We start from the raw sequence: 21,660 nt of genomic DNA on the forward strand, positions 1-21,660 counted from the left end.
AATAGTAAAACCCCTTCATATTATATAACTTATATGTATTATAGGAATGTACATATAGTCCTTCCTATAAAACAGCCACTGTACATCATAAATGACGTAGATATACAGCCAAATGCAGTTTGTAAAAACATATAATTCGTCATCAATTTTGATGACGTGCATTGGCTGTTTTATTGGCTAGACTATAGAGTGAAATATAGATACATACATAGATGTCGTGTTGTAGGTTTAAGAATTTCAAGAAAACCAACGAGCTTGGGCAGATTTTCTGAGCTGATAAAGAGGCGAGGGAAGCTAAGTTCAGCTCTCAGTGTGATCATAGAGTGATATTTTAAGAGTATATGCTATACTGAGTGTGAAGAGCCACCACGGGGGCATAGAAGAGAGGGGGTATCTAAGAATATAAGAATGAGCGAATTTACAGTGTCTTAGCATAGGTCGGTTAAAGATAACTTGACAATTCTGGATTTGGAGAGGAGAATAGAGGAGGACCAATCATGCTTTATTGGCAATAACTTGTTGCTACAATCTATTATGCTCCAGCTCAGTTGAGTTATATCATTTAATTTGAATTTGATATAAACGAAAATATCTTTATATTATATGATATCTTTATATTGTGTTGACAGCGAAGGTCAGTTGAAATAGCGTCTTTGGTTATGATGTCAACCATTTGGTTTCACTTATATACTATTTGGCTGAGAATCCAGGTAACAGAAATTATCTTGCCTAGTGTGGTAAGTTTTTGAAACGTATAATGCACATTTATGGTTAATGGATGATCACACGAGTCTGATTCAATTGCACTCAGTGTACTAGAGAAATCTGTGCAGATCAGTCATTCATCAGACCCTTTTTTCAAGAACCAATTAAGTGATTTTGAAATGGCATTGTTCATTTTATTGGTAATAGTGTAGCAGAGAAAATTGTTGTGTGTTTAGGGAAGGTGAAATTTAGGGAACTGGATGCTTCTAGAATAGCCGCATCAATATCTTCATCGTTCTTTGAACCATCGGAGATAATTGAATTTGATTTTTAAAAATTCCGAGCCGAAATTTATTTTGAGGGATTAGATTTTGGGAGATGACATGACGATTTGTGTTTATATCAAAGAAAAGTACATATACAAATAATCTATGGGATATAAATGAAGTGCTATTGAAGATCTATTGGTTTTGATGTTTTATGATTGGTGATTTTGATAACGTTGATGGTTACCTAAAAGGTTCAAGCATTGGGAATAATTGGAAGTTTAAATCTTGAAAGTATCATGCAAGAATCATGTTAATTGTATTTGGCGAAATTAAGTCGCAGTACTAGTAAATACGTTTAAAAGAAGTTACTAAAACGTTACCATAATTTGGATGATTGATTTTGAAAAAATTATATTAATATCTGATGGTCCTCGTTATGAAGCCTGAATGGACAGTGGCTAACGTAGAGACCATCCCAGAAGATATCTGGCCTTATTCAATTATAATCACAAACATAAAGTACATCCATGTCCAGTGGAAGGGAAAAATGTATATTTGTGTTTTTTGTTTTATTAACTATGTGAAAAGCACTTTTAAAAAATATGTTTAATTTTAATGAAATTTAACGCAAGTAAATCTGTGCATGTGTATTTAATTTATAAACAGACAAAAGTATCAATAACAATAAATAATACTGTCATTCCATATAATCACGCTAAGTATCTCGGAAGTAATCTAGATGCAAAACTTCGCTGAAAGGAACATATAACAAAGAAAAGGAGTTAAAATATAGGAAAATGTATCGGTTAACTGGAATAAAATCACAATAATGAGTACATAATATATTGCTATTATACAAACAAGTATTGAAACCTATATGGACATACCAAATTCAATTATGGGGATGTCCCGCGAAAAGTAATATAAATACAATACAAGTTTTTCAAAACAAAGTCCTGAGAAGTATTGTAGGTGCATCCAGATACTACAGGACTGATTATACGGAGACCTTCAGATACCGACTGTCACTAGTGAAATCAAGATAATTTAAAGGAGATATTAGGACAGATGCTATTCTCATGTCAATATTGAAGTAATACAACTCTTGGATAATACCCGAACAGGACTCAGACTCAAAAGTATCCAACCATTTGATGTTGTGTAGTGTAGTGTAGTGAGGTGCATTTAATAGAAAAGCAGCTACTAAGGCAGGGTCGACAGGTTCTCCTAGATATAGCTAGAGTTAAGTTATAATAAATAAGTATAATAAGTAGCAATAAATACATTTTTAAAAAATTATATAATGAGAGTTATTGTACGGAATATTTTAAATTCAAGATGCTGTGTTTTTAAAAGTGTACGTCATTTTTAATGTGTGTTAATTGGCAAACAACAACGAAAAATTAAAATTTCGCGGTATAATGGCGATTAAGTTGGTTTAATAAGCGTTAATATGTATTTTAAATTACAATGTGTGGATTGAAATTAAATTTGAATTGTTTTGTTACTAAAAAATTGAAATAGAATTTTAATTTTTAATTTAAGCTTTTAATAAAGGTGTAGATTTATTCAATTTTTTAAAATCAACATTTGAGCGAAATGTTTTTCTGAATGACTAAAGACGCAACCAAAACAGAATCGCCAAAAAAACCCATGAGTGTTTATAAAAATTGATTACTTTCCTGCTGAAATGTGCGTATGATATCAAAGGTTTTTATTAATAAACAATTAACGTTTTTTTCGCAAACAAATCCAAATATAATTTCAACTCTTAATTTTTTTAATGGTATGGCAGCTGTGGGATTGATTAAAAGTTCGAGAAATAATAAACGTTCGAAAGATTGTTCCATTCGATTATTAATTATGATGTGACAGATTATATTCTACATTTCTGACAAAAATACGATCAATATGGATCAGTAATAATGACGCTTAACAGTAGCATAGATGAAGAAAATATTAGCACTTTACTAAAAATATACTACTTATTTATAATATTGTAGTTTACCATATATTTGGACTAAAGTAAATACAAAAAATAAAACATCAAAAGGAGAATAGAAGAGAAATATTAATATAGAGATTGAGAACATTTTGGAAGAAAGAGGAGTAACTGACAAAATTATAAGCATAATTCATCATCATCACCAATCCATAGCTGAAGTTTGGAGGGAATGTTTATTTCTCAAGAAATTCTTCTCAAATCACAATCTCGCCACAGTTGGTCCTTGGTCGCAACTGTTTCAAGCAATAAGAAATCCCTTTCTTCAGAACTCATGTAACACTCAGACAAGGTGGAAGTCTAAGCCCAATTTTATTCATAACATTGGGGGCTTGCATGTATTTTTATCAGTGATATCTATTAGTGAAAATGCGGACTATCAATGGAGTAAGTAACTTCACCTAACTATTGAATTCAATGATGTTAACATTTCTCTATATAAAATAACAGTTTTCCATTTAGTATTATTGAGTTATTCATTGTACACAGACACTAATCAGGGAACTATTAAAATCGCATTCTCCTAAATAAATAATAAATTTCTTAATAAAATAGAAATTTCAAACAAATAGAAAATGGGAGTGTATGACCTAGATCTAGTCTAATGTTTGGCTCTGAGATATCTCAAAAAATTATTTGCAAAAAAATAAGAAACCAACATTGTAGCGGCTGAAAGGATATACTTTAGAAGAAAAACGGAGAAATAAGAAGACGGAAGGATGAGTTAAAGCTTAAAATAGTTTTTAAAATAGAGTTCTAGCCAGCTTGGAAGCTTATCAACTCGATTTATAAGAAATGGGCGGACAAATTGATAATATCCGATCAGAAATCTGATTAGCTTTACCTCCATAATAATTATTAGAGTGCAATAACAGAGGGGGGAAAATATTCTTTTGGATCTAAGGTTGTTATCACTTTATACTAAATCTTACTTAAGCTGCACTAGTTTATTAATTTCCCTTTTATATTTTGCCTATTAATTTAGTTATTTTAATTATTAATTTTATCTGTAATTGGAGGGTTTATATAAGGAAGAGAACCTCCTTGTATAAAATAATGGTGGAACTGATGTTGAAAAGGAATGAAACAAGTTGTGTATCCAAACTCTCTCCAAAGTTGCTGTGAATATACGTCATCAATATGTTTAATATATTGCTTGCCGCAATCTTTAAATTAGTTTTAGAATCAGACAATATTTTCCTTCCCATTTTATTCTAGTTAAAAAGAGATAGAATGCTGTCTGATACGTTCGAACACGTAAACGAACCAGCCTGTCATAGTTGCCCGGGTGTCAAACGTATGTAAAATTCTTCTAAACAATTGTGATAAAAGGTTATAAATCAGCAAAGATTGTCATAATGCTTTGCTTGTTTTGATAAATTTCAAATCGCTGCTTAGTTACTTCGAACAGGAACTAGATAATGGCGACCCTCTCTTGCCATAACATTCGTTAGAGAGGTAAGCGTTTTTATTGTTAAATATTAATTTGCTTCGGTTTTTCTTGAAAATATTTTTAGCGTGTTGCAGTTTCACTGAATATTAGTATGGGCACGGTCACTGAAATATTTCAAAAAATGAAAAACATAATCTTGGATCCACCGAAAAGAAATCGTCCTCATACGAAGCGGTTGACGAATCAAGATCAGTTTGATGTTAGCCCTATCAAAGATCAAATATATGAAATGTATAAAAACAGTGAGTAGTTTTTTCAATATAAACATAATTTAATACAATTATTTCAGAGGAAACTGATAGTTTGAAAAATATCGAAGAGGTCTAATAGAACTTTCAGACATTGCTTTTAAAAGAATACAATATTCAAAAGCATATAATAAAATCAAAAAACTTATTATTTCAATTTGTGTATTTAGATGAGACATGGATATTTCAGAACGGGACCAATATACCCAACGGTCACTCATGGCAAGATGATAATAAAAATAGTGTTAAATGTAAACGTTGGAATAACAATTGATTAGGTTTTATTAGCCATAACATTTATTAATAATTGAATGCAGATATTTTGTGCTTCAAGCTGGAAACAGGAAAGGTTAATAGCACCTTCGGTTTGGATGACCTCGATCAGAAGAAGAAGAACATTGAAGAACATTGAAGAACAAATTGAGAAATGATGGAATAGTGAACAAACGTTCGATAGATTGGAAATTCGATTGAAGATTAGGCCTCCAGGGGGATACCACTACATAAAAAACACGCCTAGAACACTGTAGAATTTTGTTATATGTCAGAGCCAAACTGAACTGTTGATGATGAACTCACAGTTGATACGGCAACATTACGACGTTTTGACGTCATATATTTGGATGACGTATGTTCATACTAACTTTGGGTTACTATATGACTACATGATATTACGCTTATGTGGCTTATGCTTACAATATATTCCACCACAAAATACTAGCTCGCATGTATTTAAAATATGAAATGCAAAATACAGTACTTTGGGTATTTTTATTTAAAATACAGATTACAGTCACTGGTTAGGTTTGGTTGGTTCAAGGAAGTCCATCTTTTTGCTTTTATCGTTTAGGAAGCTGGTTAAATCTAACTCCATTTTTGATCTGTGTGGTTGATCACTACTGCTACTCCTATTATTTTCCAGCATTATTTTGTATTTTTTGTAATTTGCTCTCTAAGGCAATTGCAATTTTTGAATTATTTGTCTCCTACAGATAGGGATACTTTCTGACAATCAACGCATTTCATAACTAAGGCATGCCGTCATTATAGATCAATTTATTTCAGATGACAGTTTAAAAATGATCATTCTAAACTTTTTTATAAATTATCTTTTAGTTGCCATGCAACAACTCTAAAATATCCCAAATTGCAATTCTGGAGCCGATCCAATTTGGTTCGGACTTAGGCAGAAGTTCTCCATACTAACAATTGTTGCCCTATATGTAATATAAAGCTGTATAAATTGGTTTAAATACTTCAATGAATACTTCAAGAACTCTAGTTCTATGACCGAGAAAGTGTTAATCTTACTCAACTTATCAATTAAGTGGTGGTTTAATGGTGGGTACAGATATGAATATTCGGGTCGAGCGGATTCGGCGCATTGATAAAAGAAAGCAAAATGTAGCCTAATTCGCTGCGCATGAGTGCGTCTTTTGTGAATTCGCAGATTCAGCTTGAGCCAAATGCTCAGGTCTGTACTCACAATAATGTGTCGGAACATGTAAGCGAATTAGTCTACAAAATTCGATTTTAGGTTGGTACTGTTGTAGAATGTCTTCAAAATCCTTCAAAACATTAGCAACAATACCAAAATTATAAGTTAATGAGGCAACATTGCTACGTGATCACGTCATAATATTTTGTACGTAATAAATTTGATGACGTGCATTAGCTATTTTATTTGGATAAACTATACGTAGTGTCGTCCTGTTGAAACCATATGCGGAGCAAATAATGACGAAATAAAGCCGACGACCCATAATCCGTATCAAAAAATATTTTTTGTGGATATATTGGCGTATAAACTTTCGGTCGAAATTAGGGTCCTATTCAATTCGAGTGCAACTTGCCATAGCTATTTAGCATCAATGATAATAAAATAAAGGTCAAACAGACGCTATGCAAACTACATGATAATTGATGACATGATAATAAGCTGCCAACATTACAAACGCTATAAAATAGAACATTCTCAGTGTAAGAGGTTTTCAAAGATTTTCAACGAAGTTTTCAAAGGAGTTCTTTCTTAGTAATCCAAATGTAAAGTGTATTGTTGAATTTAGTTCTATACCTCTAGGAGACGAGAGGAAAACATAGTTTTATTTGAAGAGAATTCCGATTGAAGGTATTGTAATTAAATTATGGGATTGTAAAGATGTCCATTTTTGAGGCTGAAGATTTTAAAATAAGTAGTAATTACTGAAAGTGAGCACAATCTAAAATAAGTTTAATATGAATATTTAATATTTTTAAGTTTAAATTATGACCTTAGTGATTAATATAACTGATTGATATGATTGATATAATTTTTAGTATCTAAATGAACAGTTTACAGCAAGTTTAAGATGAATATGCGTTGCGCTTTACTCACATCTCTTAAAATTTCCGGAAACTAGTCGGGGTAGGAATGAAATAAATTAGGGTGTCTAAAAGCTTGAAGTATTATTAGCAATCTTTGAGAATTTTTTTTATAGTTAGAGTCCTTATAATTGCTAAACATTTTCTCTATATCCTTCTTAATGGTAATCCACTATTCATTTTGAGGATTTGTCATGGTCCTGATAAATTTTGGGTCAGTCATAAGCCGTCCCACGAAAACACCTTCCTTCACCTTTGCTTTTGGTCTATGGCTTGAGGTCTTGAAAGTTTGAAGCTATGCATTTTAAGCAATTTCCATCTTTGTGAAGTGATTTTACAAATTTCCCATTCCACCTTTACGTGTAGTAAAATAACTTTATGTAGAGGTACTAATCAGTGTAACTTGGAGGACATTCTTTTCACCAACTTTAAGCTCCCTCGCCGGCCAACTCTTCAAGTTATTTGCTCGGTATTTACTATCGCAAAATACCAAGCAAGTTGATTTGGTAAATGGAGCGTATTGTCCAAGCAACATGCACAATATTTTAAAATTGTCACACACCTACTAACTGTGCTCTTCTTATTAAGATTAAGATCAATTTAGTTGCAGAAAAACATTATCTATATATAAAATTAACTACAAAACAGTTAATGTCAGATTTTGAGGAAGTCGTAAATTATATTAAAAGAAATGTAAAATGAAGTTTTGCTGGACTTGTTTTGGAGATAAACATTGATCATATTTTTGCAAAAATTATTTACACAAAATTGGTTACAGATGTGCCTCTAAAGGTCAACGCAAAATGAAATCAAACCTTTTCTAAAACCTATTGTAACCGGTGATCAAAAATTGATATTGATCAAAAAACCTATAATAATCGGAAGCTTTAACGATCGTGGATAAAAGACGATGGGTCGTCACTAGAATTTGCCAAAGTATGATTGGCGCTGAAAAAAATTATGTTTTGTTTGTGTCGGGGCCGGAAGGGATTCGTTCACCATGATCTACTTCCTATTGAAAAGATTAGAGATTGTGGCTGGAAATTGCAAGAAAACGGCCCAGGCATAATAAGATACCCGTCAATTTTTTGATAACTCGTAAAAAAATCAAGGGTTCGGTTCGAAAGTTGTGGTGCATCCCTTGTATGTCAGAACAGCGACAATTAGTTACCACTTGTTCTGATCTCGATCAATGGAATTAATTTGCTTTCAAAGGAACCCTGTGAAAATAACATGGTTCAGTTTTCTAATCAGAAGGTACAGAAAAAAACCGATGGAATCACGGCTTTACCCGAAAAATGACGAAACATCGTCTAAAACAATAGAGCATATTTGGCTTAAGTCAATTCAGTCCTTTTCACATATTGAATTTTAGTAAAAAGAAACGCCATAAAGCTCTTTCCAGACCCAATATTAATATATTATCGAATTCTTGTGAGGCAAATTTTCAGTTTTGAGGATTTATATTTATGGAAGATAATTTAAGGAATTTAAAACATAAAATAATAGTACTAGACGCCTCTACGAACTGGGACACCGAGATTATTACATCCATATCTCTACAGTTTGGATTAAAAATACTCCTTAGGGAAAAACTAGAGTAGAATGTTCGATGAAATACTTTTGATGTAAAAAAGCTAACAAATATCAGAGAACTTACTTGACCGTTATTTTTAATATGAATTATTATTACACACACGCAAATTTGTTATCTACGTTTTTATTTTGTTAGTTTCTGTGATCTATGTTCTAGTGATCTATTTATGTATTCAGGGATAATGATGACATAATTTAAATTTCATGGTTTTAAGCTGTTAGATTTATTACATTTTTAAAGATATTTTAGCTATTTGAAATGATAATGAAGTGGATTTTTTACTATAATATATCTTTAGTGATTATAAATTATAAAAAGTATATCTATTTAAATACCATGATTTATTTATAAATGAGTTGATGTCGTTAGTGAATTCTGTAAACTTAATAGGGCTGTGAATTAGTTTTCAGGGTGCTATAGAAGCATTGCAAATATAATGATAGATGTATTTGCTCTATCGCATATATACGTTCTGCTTTTTAGTTTGCTGAAATGTAAAAAACATATTCTATTTTTTGAGCTTTGAGCTTGTTGGAGGTGACCCTATTTGCCTTAGGCTTCATGTGTTATAAAAAATGTTAAGAATTCCATTGATTTCTAGGTTTTAGAAAAGTTGGCGCTGATAAATTTTCAAAAACCAGTCGATGCGAAGCGTAAATGGAATGAAACTATCCTTCTATGGTAGCTTCGTTCGCTATTGATTGCAAATGATGAGAAAAAATGGTTGTTATAGAAACAAAAATGCATTTTTTTAAATATAACATCGTTCCTGCTATTCTTCAGGCCGTGGTAGATAATCTTAATTCATGTTTTTTTATAGTTGTTTGTTTCTTTTATCCAAAAGGTTGAATTCGCCGCGAAATATTGATTATTCTTCATGCAGCATATCTGCATTTTTATATTTGCTTTTTAACTATATCACATTTTAATAAAATAATTTAATTTTGAATTTCATGACCCTGGACATATCTCAGACTTTTGATAAAGTATGCTTATCTTACAGATAGACATTTCACTATAAAATAAGACGATGACTCACTGAATAACCTCCGTATATTCAGGAGTTCTGCAAGGCAGTGTTCTGGACCCGATACTGATATCTCCTATAATCAGCTCATCTACCGTCAACACAAATCATTACTGGGGCAACACATGCAGATAATAAAGCTACTTTAGCATTTCATGAAGATCAAATAACAGCATTAAAGAACCTCCAAACACATCTTGATGAAATACAACTGTGGCTGAATACATAGCATATTAAAGAAAATTAAATAATATCTAACCATGTTCATGTTCATAACATTCACTCTGCGTAGAAGAATATGCCCACAAGTGAATATCAATAATTGTTAACTTTCTCATGTCGAACAAGCTAAATATCTTTGTATGCAACGCCTAACCTGGAAGAAGCATATACTTATTAAACGAAAACAATTTGGACTTAAGTTATATTAAATATATTAGCTTATTGGGCGCAAATACAAGTAATCATTAGATAACAAATTATTTCTATACGAATCATTACTTAAGCTTATTTGGTCATATGGTATCCAACTATGAGGTATTGTTAGCAAGTTTAATATAAGCCTCATACAACCGTTTCAAACAAAGTTAAAGGGAACTAAGGAAGTGATATCCTTCATTAGATACGGATACTTTATTGGAAACTCGTTATGGATATTAGAATCTATAACGACTGTAATTAAAAATGTTTGTGTTAAGTACATTAAATGTACGACGTGGTAGTGATTTGCGTTGACTAAAATGTTTAACACCATTTGATCTGGTTATAGAAGATAGAATACCACTTGATGAAGTTCAGTCCATGAAGTCAAATATATTTCATTTCAAATAATTGATATGCTTCTGAAAATTATAATATTTTCTATGAATTTTATTTTATCATTGTTGAAACAGATATAGACAGAGAATATAGATAGACAGGGATACATTTTATCAATATCTTGGTGCTATTAGACACGTAAATTCTATGTACAACATCTGAATAATTAGATGTAAAAGGTTTATTAGAGCCTCAATATATGAAAAATAATGAACTTTGTTTATAAGATCAATAGGATATGCCAATGTCGAAATAATACTCAACAATTAACTTTGAAACAAAATTTCTGCAGATCGCTAAAATAAATTAAAATATTCTAGTTATTATCAGAGAATCCCTGTGATACAGATATATTAAATAAACAAGGGGCATCTCCAGATAAATTTGGTTATTTTTGTCGTACTAAATATTATTTCGAAGATATTCCGAGGCTTTTATTGATTGTTGAACATTAACCCAATCAGCATTTTGTATAGACTCTATATAGACCATTTTTATAGGCTTTCAAGGGAATTTGCTATTTACAGTTCAACTTCTTACAGCTGTTTTATTGAATACGATCTGGATTTATATTCTTAAGTTTCATATCATATATGTTTATTTCATCCTAAGTTTTTCATTTGGGTAAAATAAGTTATACACCATTTGTGAATTATGGGTCGATATATTTTGGTTTTTGCTTTATTGTCAGAAAACATATTGAAACATTGTCAAAAAACGCTCTATTCCTCCGATTTAGTTGTATCTATCTATTCACTTCAAATTAAAAAACCACTCTGAGGATACTGTTTCAATCGAGGAGAAGATTAAAACTGAATCGAACAACGCTTTAATCATTATTTCAGGATTAGAATTCAATAACTGTTTCGAATCAATACTGATTATATTGAAAAGGCAAAATACCCCCGGAAAAGTAACCCGTTTTTTTTTTATCGCAGTAGTATACTACAGTGATAAAATAGTAGTGTATCTATATGCAGCTTAATAGTATTGTTGAAACAACAGATTTTTCACATCCTAGTGATCCGATTAAGAAAAAAAAAAGTTAGTGTTTTCATGGATTCATGGAGGTCACCGTAACATACGTCTTCGAAAATTGTATGTTGCATGAATTTTGCATGTTGATAAAATATTGCTCCATCATTTCACTTCTGAAAAAGGAAGGACCATCAACAGCGACTATTACATAGCGTTATTGGATTGTTTGAAGGACAAAATCGCCCAAAAATGGCCACATTTGAAGAAAAAGAAAGTGCTGCTTCACCAAGACAATGCACCGCGTCAAAAAACCATGAACTGGGCTTCAAATTGTTTCCTCATTCACCCTGTTCTCCAGATCTGGCCCTCAGCGACTATTTCCTGTTCTCAGATCTCAAAAGAATCCTCACTGCAAAGAAATTTTCGTCGAATGAAGAGGTCATCGACGAAACTGAAGCCTATATTGGAGTAAACGACAAATCGTACTACAAAAACTGTATTGAAAAGTTGGAGGGTCGCTATAAGCAGCTATAACCCTTGAAGGGAATTATGTTGAATAAAAAAACTAATTTTGCCAATAAAGTGTTTTACTATGGTAGGCCGGTGATTACTACTTATTCAGATCAATGGAGTATAGTTGGTTAGATTACTTTGATACGATATTGCCATGTTACCAGAAAAATGGCGAAAATTGTGGAAAATAATGGTAAATATTAGAACTAACATATAATTTGTACAAATGAGTCTTAATAAGGGTCATTTAAAGTGAAAATATGACCACAGTACATGTAAACATCTAATATAATATGATTATTTTTGTCAAGGCGCATTTGTTGATTATCAAAATTTTCCTGTGCTAGTATTAATTCCAGAGTGTAAGGAAACGTGATTTTTAATATATGTGTGTCTTGTGTGTGTAAATTAGTATCAAATAAATATTGTTACACCTGAATGATGAATGAATCTATGTTAATCACCTGAATGTTGTCTACACATAATATGTCTACTACATATTTGCTATCCTGGCTTAAGTGTATATATTTGTAACTCGAATATAAATATCATATTTAAAAATCTGTTAAATTTGTCAAATTAATTTAAATGATTAATAAATATCGATCTACAGTAACATTTAGTTGTATATTATTACGTTGCATTTGACTGATTTTATTGTTTTTTAAGGCATCTGAAATATATTTTAAGACTTTTTGAGCGAATATTCATATGTTTTATAAGCGAGCTTTTTTTTAATGGCAAAACCGGTAGAATATTAATGAGATACTTTTTGGTGTTAATGGTATGCACTCTTTTCCGAAATTGCTTCTTATGTATTCGTTCCTAGCTCTTATATAATTCTCTGAGCATTTCCTTGATTACTAACTGGGTAAAAATCTTATACGATACAAGACAGAAATAGATTTGAAATTATTTTTACTTATTAAAACATTCCTTTTATATTTAGATATTTCAGCTTCATTATGATATTTACTAAATATGAGGGTTTCTTAATATCCAGTTTATTACGTACGTGACAACTCTTGACAACTTAGTTTTACCGTACACTTTTTCCTTCCAGATAATTGTTGAAATGTTCACATATTTCAAAATAACTTATAAATAACTTGACCTTCCTTCTCAAGTTGTACCTCATTTGTTGGACTGGATCGATGTTTATTCAACATTTCCATAAAGTCCTTCAATATACCAAACATACTAATTTTCAATGTTAAACGACATTATAAATAACATAATTGTGATACATTATCTTTAAATATATTACAGTTGAGAATAATTATCTGTTTATTATATTTGTATGTCACCTAACAAAAAAGGACCCAATAATTTTTCGAGCGGTGTTTTAGTTCATTGTTAAAATGTGTTGTTTGTTTTTGAAAGTAAATATTATTAAATTTTGTACATTATATGCATTAAGAGAAGCACTAAAAATAAATTGTCGAAATGGAGTCCAGAAAATAGTAAAGTAGGATAAAAATAAAAGTCATACTGATATATTATTAGACAACACGAACCATCTGAAATCTATAAACAAATCGTTTTGCTGTATATAATTTGAAAATTAAATGATAAAATAATCAACTATATAATACACTTAATGAATTATGTTAAAAAATATGACCAATAATTAAATATAAAACATAATCTCAAAATTTTATTATGTACTGGGTGTGAATAAATATAATCAGACATAACTTATTATAGAACCCAATAATATATTATTTATTTTTTATTATTATTAGTATCGATTATGCATATTTATATGTTTTAATATATAATAAAAATAAATTAAATTATTCTGTTACAAGGTCAACATTTTGGAATTTACATAGTACAAAGTTTATTTTGTACATAGTGCAGTATTCATAAAAATAATAACGAAGGAACTCCAGAGGTTCTAACAAACCATGATTAGGATGTCTATTAGGAAAGTTCATATTTTAAGTTTGCGCGGCAATAATTTCGGTTTTTTTAATAGATGGCTCCAAATCGCATATCTCCAGTTATACTTATTCAATTGATTTATATTAAAGAGCGAAAAGTAACAGTCCTTTTAATATAAACGGCACATATAGAGGATAGACAAAGTAATATGAACAGCATAGGTAGTACATCTTGTTGCATGTTGGTTAACATTGATTCCGTGTAAATAATGTGAAGCGTATGTGTTGCTCACTTTACATGTCAAGTCTTGCATATTCACTGTATTATACGCTTTATTTTGCGATGCACACTTAAACAAACAATCGATGAAATCTGTGATCTCTTAGATTTTACATACATTATTGCATATCAACATTATTACATACACAAAACATGGTAAAAAATCATCGGCGAAGAGGAATAGTGGGCGAAACCCAAAGTTAACTGACAGAGACCGTCGAATTAAAAAAATCACCCAACATTTTCTTGGGGCGGAAGCTCCACAGAATTAACATTCATGGAAGGGCTGCGACTATGAAACCCTTTGTAATGGAAGCAAATTGGAAAAGAAGTGGTACAACGACAATAAAGCATGGACAGTTTATGATTGGAAGAATGTGGTATGGTCTTATGAATCATTCTTTACATTTTTTTCTACAAACGGTCAGGTTTATGTTTGGAGAACCCCAAAAAGCATGGCGGAGCTTCTGGTACGATTTGTTCATCAATATCGTGATATTCAGCTGGTCCTCCCATTCATATCACTGGCTAGATGACTGCGAATAAATGTTTCAACATCTTCAATGATGGATTAGTCAATTATGACTAGTATATTACTGCCAATTTCATATACACTACCATATTTCGAGATGATAATGCTTCCATATACATAGCAAAAAATGTTCCAGTCTTGGTTCGTCATCTTTCCTGGTCAGCACAATCATCAGACCTCATCATAATTGGACTGTTATGCAAAGTTTAAGAGCACAGACTGACGAGAAGATTTCCAGAACTATTCAGATACTCTACAAATATATTCCGTGAAGCTTTTTTAAAAGCAAATATCTATGTTATTTTGTCCATCCTCCGTATATCATTGATTCATATTTGAAATTTGTATTAATACATTCGTTCTGAGTAATATGATTATATTTTTTTTAAACATCTTACATTAGATAAGCTTAGAACAATCTTATTTACAAATTAATTTATTACTACTATTCTGTTGTACTAGCATTAATAGACAAGCAAGGCGAGTACGGGATTAATATATCAGTATGTTATTCCCAAATTAAAATAAAACTAAACTATTTAGTCTAAAGTTAAGAATACTTATACTTACACTCATAGATTATAATAATTGATATTAATCGACTCAGACTTTGGTTTCCTAAGTCCTTGTTAGCCTGTATTTGGTTAGTGGCGTACTTTCCTCTAAGGAGAAGTAAATAAATTACAGCGAACATCATAAAATGAATCCTGGAAATGCTAACGGATTTGTAATGTTCTGGAGAGGATCTTCTTCTAGATCGTTTCTTTTAGTTGGGAAAGTTTGGGAGTTAATGGATGATATTCATATATTGGCTATATTTACCAATTGTATAAAAGGGAGCTTTTTGAGTTGTCTACGGAGCAATTCTAACCCGAAGATCGTTTTAAAGTTTACTAATGATATACTATTAAAGTTGTTTACTTTGTATATGTTGGTGGTCAAGCCCACCAAGCAAAAGCTAACACGATTAAAATATGCTTACGTAGTTGTTTTTACTTTTGTTAAGATTCACGATGTTGTGTTTAATTCTAGTTGTTGCGATAGTGTTGTTTTATATTTACGACAAAGTTGCTCCATCGATAAAAATTTTAATTTGTTTCGACTTTTGAAGTGATGAATCTGTTCAAGTTGAGAAAGAATTTTTTAAATCAATAGAAAAAGTTCGAACGTAGAGAAATTGAAAGTGAAACATGGAAAATCGCAATGGGTTAAGATTAACTGATGTACTGGGTCGAGATTGAAAGAAATTCAGAGCAGAAACATGACGACGTGAACACAATGCTTGATCATATGTTATACAATTCAAAGTCTACATACAATATCAAATACATTCAGAAAGATGGAATAAAACAGTGAGTAGCTATGGATAATAGTTGGAAGAAACAATGTATACACTATTTTATAATAAATTTCAAATTTACAAAAACACTTCTTCAAAATCATATTCTAGTAATTATATTAAATAAATTTCTGAAAAAAATATCTTAATCGTACAGTTTATTTTTCTAGTAACTTACCTTATATAAATTTACAGCACCACAATGCTTAATCAAATGTTATATAATTCATGAAAATCTACGCAGAAATGTAAATATTACGAGAAAAATTGAAAAAAGTTGTGAGTATCTATGGATAATGCTTCGAAACTAGAATGTATACATTTTACCAATCAATTTTAAATATACAAAAAAAACTTCGTCAAAATCATTCCTTCCTTCCTTCCGATTCTAGACATTATATTAAATATATTTCTGAAAAAAATATCTCAATCATTTAGTTTATATTTTTCCAGTTATTTAGTTTTATGTGCTGTCATTTGTCTTACTGTTATAGCACAATTGAATTGCGCAGTAAGGAACAGTATCCTGCAGACAAACATGAATTTAGGTAAATGGGCGTTTTTTTTTAGTTGAAACGCATTTGTTTTTATTGGAGAAAATACGACGGTCTATTTTATTAGCAAAATAATTACTGCACATCTATAAATAACTAAGAAAGAGTGTTTATCGATGAATTCTTTTTATTGTTCTTTGGAATTGAGAAACTGTTTAAAATGGGATGTTGTATGAACATATCCTTTCAGTTTGTACATGAACCAGCAGTTGTGCTTTATAAAATTAGCATAAACATAAATGAAAATCTATTTTTGACAACGTTTATTGCTTTTTTTCATCGAGTCAACTGCAAACACTAAAATTAACACTAAAAAGAAATTGTTATGTAGTATATTTTGAAAGTTTTAGTTTCGAATAGCGCTTTGTAAGTGTTTTTTATTATTCCTTCAAAGAACATAAATATTTTAAAGTACTCACACAAATTTAAGTTACTAGTAAGTTTTTCTAAAACATTTTATATAGTATTAACAGCTAGTAGTTAATTTTAAAATTTTCATACCTCCAAAATCAATAAACAAAAATATATTGATTTTTATGAGTTTTATATGGATGAATAACATTTGTGATTTAGAGGCTGCTTTTTAAACTTGGTACAGAACTTTTCCAAGTTGCCGTGAGCAGCAAAATGTTTATATGTGATATAAAGGTTAGTCGTGTTTGATTATCAAGGTATTATTACAGTTTAGTTTAATATTATTATAATTAACTTAGGTTTTATGAATATCTTAGTTATCTTCTTTATATATATTAAAAAAGCCAATATATTTTTATATTTTAAGAGTTTTTAACAAACACTTGGTGTATGATCCATTTATTTATAGCGGATTTATTTCGAAAATGAGATTTTTAGTAATGGTTTTAATAAGGATTGACCTTTTGAACTTTTTGGATTTAATGGCATACCTCCTTTTAGTAAATTGCTTCTAATGGGTTGATGAATATAGAGCCATTATAATGTTATATTCATAATTCGGCAATTTTATAGGTGTACAAATATTAGATGACCAATAAATAAATTATGTTAAAATTGTCTGACGTAAAACGCCGTACCGTGAAGTTGGATATTGTCAACAGAGAAAAAAAATATTTTCATACGTTCAACAAAATACGCCACCAGCTATGTAATGTTAAATTGTCTGATACAAAACAATTAAAACGTAATATCTGTCAACAACAAAGTTTTGAAATATTAGTCGCTTAGTATTAGCATATTTTTTTAAAATTATTTTCGACTTTTCGACTGAATAAATGTCAGCCTGCAGTCAGAATAAAAGTAACTTTTTTAATTTGAAGTATAATAAGCCTGTTTTGAGCATCGACTGTTTATGGAGGTATATTGCAAGGTTGTCTCGCTTTGATAGAAGTTGTGATGAGTTTTAGATGTTTTAATTGGTTGAAGTTAATCTTGAAGGCAAGGAACATATGTGACAGTATATAAAGACTTGAGTTGAAAATCTGAGAGACGTAACTATTTTCTGAAAATGAACATGTTCAAATTATTCCTTATCATGACATCATTTGAGTATATGTTGCCATGGGACGTCTCATCCTATCCGAATTGGCCGAAACTGAGGGAACAATTTTCTTGCTGCTTTTGATTTATTTGGTCTAGAGCTTTCTATAGCTTTAAAATATAAAGTACTTTTCTGTTGTGGTATTTATAGAATGGTAAATAGTGGCGGCTATTGATACACAATAATCTACTGACAATATTATTGTGTTTAGCAACTAGTAATAATTAACTGAAAATGATTGGCTGACTGAATTACAGAGAATTCCTGATTTTCTTATTGCGAGTTAAAAATGGATGAATTACGAACAACAATAAATTATGGCATGATCTCTGGAGTGGACCAAGTGACAACAGAAATCATTGAGGCCAGTGGGGAAACATACAATGAAAACATGCATTCAAATGATGATGTAACGAGTCCACGAAGAAACAAGTCGAGAAGATTAGAGGAACGGGAAAAGCTGTTCGTTGTTATTTTGCTTTCTATTGACTTTCACTTAGGGCAGTTTTGAGCTCATTCAGGAATTTTACGACTGTTCCATTGGATGTTTGAGAGTGCGATACGACTTGTCAAATTCATTTGAGACCCGAGCTGCTGTTAGTAAGGAGATTTTGTACTGCTTTTTAATATAGTATAGTGATATGATTATTAATATAAATATAGCTGTTGAGGCTTCGAGCATATTTCACGAAAGAGTTCATATTGCAGAGCCATATGGCCGGACAAAAAATGAATAATATCAAGAGAAGTAGCATCTACCGCTGAAACAACCCAACAAATAGTCCAAGCTGCAGGAGATTTTGTGATTTTTGTTAAAATGTTCTGTGTGGAAGTGGGATATAATATCACATACAAATCCAAAACCCAAACGCTTATTTTGCTAATTTCACTGTGTGGTTCTGAGACTTAGACACAGTTACAATCTAATATCTACAAGCTTATTATATAGTATTGCAAATGAAATATGCTTCAGACAAGGAAAGACGCAAATTATAATGGTTTTTAGACATGTTCGTCGAATAAAAACTAAATGAATAACTTCGACGAAATCGAGATGAGACATTTTACTTGAAAGAGGCATCAAGCAGTTCAAAAAAAGGCATGGATCAAAATCAAAGAGCTAGATCGCTCCTCTCGAGCACAGGACATAGGTTGATGATAATATTGAGACAGTATTTTGAATAAAGCATAAGATATACTCTTGATACAAAAAACAGGCCGAAGTAATATGTAATCCCAATACAAAAATTAATAATTATTGAAAATCTTATTATTATCATTATTATGTTTTGTGCGCTTTAGTATTAAGAAACAAAAACTGCTTCAACAATTTTATTTGTTTAATAGACAGATTTTTAATCTTATAAGATTATTTTGCTTGTTTATTTTTTGATTGACTGACTGTCATTTAGATTAAATTACAACCAACCGTTAGTAACTTGATTTGCATACGTTAGGGTGAATAAATAAAGGTTAGAGAAGAACAAACAACTAAGTAATTAAGATTATTTGTGTAACTAGTTACGTTTCTTATGTTCCAAAATACTTTATTACTCTTGGATTGACTGGTGTTATTATTTAACTAGATTAATTGTTGGATTTTTTTCGTATGATTGCTTTTTTTAAGAAGATTTTGGATTTAATATCTAAAGACGATTAAAAAAGTAAACAACGTTTTTTGTTTGATGAATTGATGAATATACATTAGTGTACTCTAACTTACCCTAAAGTTGTCATTGTGACTATGGTGTACCAGAAGGCGGCTGGTATGGAAGTGAATGTTTTGCCTTCATTCTTCTCGGCGTAAAACATGACGGTGGCGAAGATGATGATGGCCATCGCTAGCGAGAAAACCAAAAAGCCTAATTCGGAAGCACAGGATTTCAGTGTGTAGCCCAAGATTCTCAATCCCTGAGAATGGCGGGAAAATTTGAAAATTCGAAACACGCGGAAAACCCTTAGGGTTACGAATGCGCCCGACACGTCATCGTTATCCGTGATTCCCAATCCGATGTAGTAAGGGAGAATAGCAACTACATCAATAATACTCATAACGGATCTCACGAACTTGTATCTGTTAGGTGCCGCAAACATTCGCAGTAAATATTCAGCGGTAAATATCATCACGCAGGCGGTATCCAAACAGAAGAAAACGATTTTGTATCTTTCACCGCATGGTAGGGAACCAGCTCCTCCAGGACGACTGCCACAGGGTACGGTCTCCACTACGTTGGCCATTACGGATACGGCGATGAAGAAACCGGTCACGTAGTAGAAAACTAAAGCGGCTGTGGATGTGTGTGGATTTTCGAAGGCTCGCCACATCTTCTGCCTGATGTTCGTCAGCTGTTGCATGTGTTGGTCCCCGTTCTCAGATAACTTATCGTCCATAAGTCTTTCGGCATTCTCCCTCTTTCGGTCGCGGTAATCTTCATAGCAACAATCACCGATGACATCCGGAAGAATGCCAAAGAACGCCAGTTCTTCGTCGTAACTGGTTAAACACTCGTGCTTCGGATAATGTAACTTTCCCGTACGATAGTAATTGAGAATGTGGCGGAAAATGTCTGGATCACGATCGAAGAAATACTCTTTCACGTCCTCGTCATAGAAAAACTCCCTCTCGTTGGAACCTAGCAACGTATCTGGATACTTCTCCAGCGTGTTCCTCCAGGTTTCGAATCGTCGACCCGACACATTTATCAGCAACTTCTCGTCGTCGGCTTTGCGACGATCTTTGGGCACTGGGGGTGGTGGTAGAGGGTGCGTGGCGATGGGCACCCATCCGATGGCCGCCGCCCGTGCAAAGGGCAGCCAAGCGGCGACCGAGGCCATGCTGTGAGGTGGAATGTTCGCTAATTATCCACCTGGGGTATTGTTCTAAACACGCATGGCGTCCACCGACTTGCCAGTGCGACGACTTGTTCGACTCGATGCCCTCACGCAGCTGGACAACCGTAAAAATCACCTGCGATTTGAGAAATCGTGTGGTGCATCGCGTAACCGCTAACTGGCTTGGATAAACTGGCCCGACACGATCAGAACGAGGCTATAGCCGCTGCGTCTAGGCTGATTTCGAATCGACGTCTACGCCGACGCTTTCCAGCGCTGTTTGGATGGCGGCACGACGCAAACCGTCGCTATTGATCAGGAAACGATATTTCTGTGGCTGGCGCATTTTTCGCTACAACACCTTACGATTAAGTGCTGCCAACATTGTGCCGTCTTTGTAGCGAATATTTTATTGATACTTCTTCGTCCCATTGACCCAAATCATATTCAGAATTTCCAATAAATCCATATATATTGCTACATTACAATAAATAACTTAATCACTCATTAATATTTAATAATTTTGAGTAAATTCAATTGAATACATTTTAAATTACTTCATTTTCGCCACATTTAAAAAATGCCGTCCAGTAACTTGAAAATATATAACATTTCAACCTCAAAATACAAATTAATGAAGCTTTTTAAATATTGCATAAGTTGCAAAGGTTAATAAGAATCATTGAAGTACTAATTTTAAAGTGATGAATTTGAATAAAACACTTTACGCAGGCACCAGTTCTGTAAGA

General features: G+C 32.0%; 1 protein-coding gene across 1 annotated transcript in view; it reads right to left on the minus strand.

Moving 5' to 3' along the window:
• The window catches only part of Shal (Potassium voltage-gated channel protein Shal), a 46,564-nt gene extending 25,328 nt beyond the window's left edge, over nt 1-21,236 (minus strand). The window contains exon 1 of the mRNA XM_076406310.1: nt 19,803-21,236. Within this exon, the coding sequence (XP_076262425.1) occupies nt 19,803-20,914 (1,112 nt within the window). The 5' untranslated portion in view covers nt 20,915-21,236. The remainder of the gene's footprint in view (nt 1-19,802) is intronic.
• Nucleotides 21,237-21,660: the final 424 nt, after the last annotated feature.

This window comes from Rhynchophorus ferrugineus, unplaced genomic scaffold (genome assembly GCF_030347505.1).
Source record: "Rhynchophorus ferrugineus isolate W39M unplaced genomic scaffold, kcgeb_rfMv2 rfM5, whole genome shotgun sequence".
Taxonomy (NCBI): domain Eukaryota; kingdom Metazoa; phylum Arthropoda; class Insecta; order Coleoptera; family Curculionidae; genus Rhynchophorus; species Rhynchophorus ferrugineus.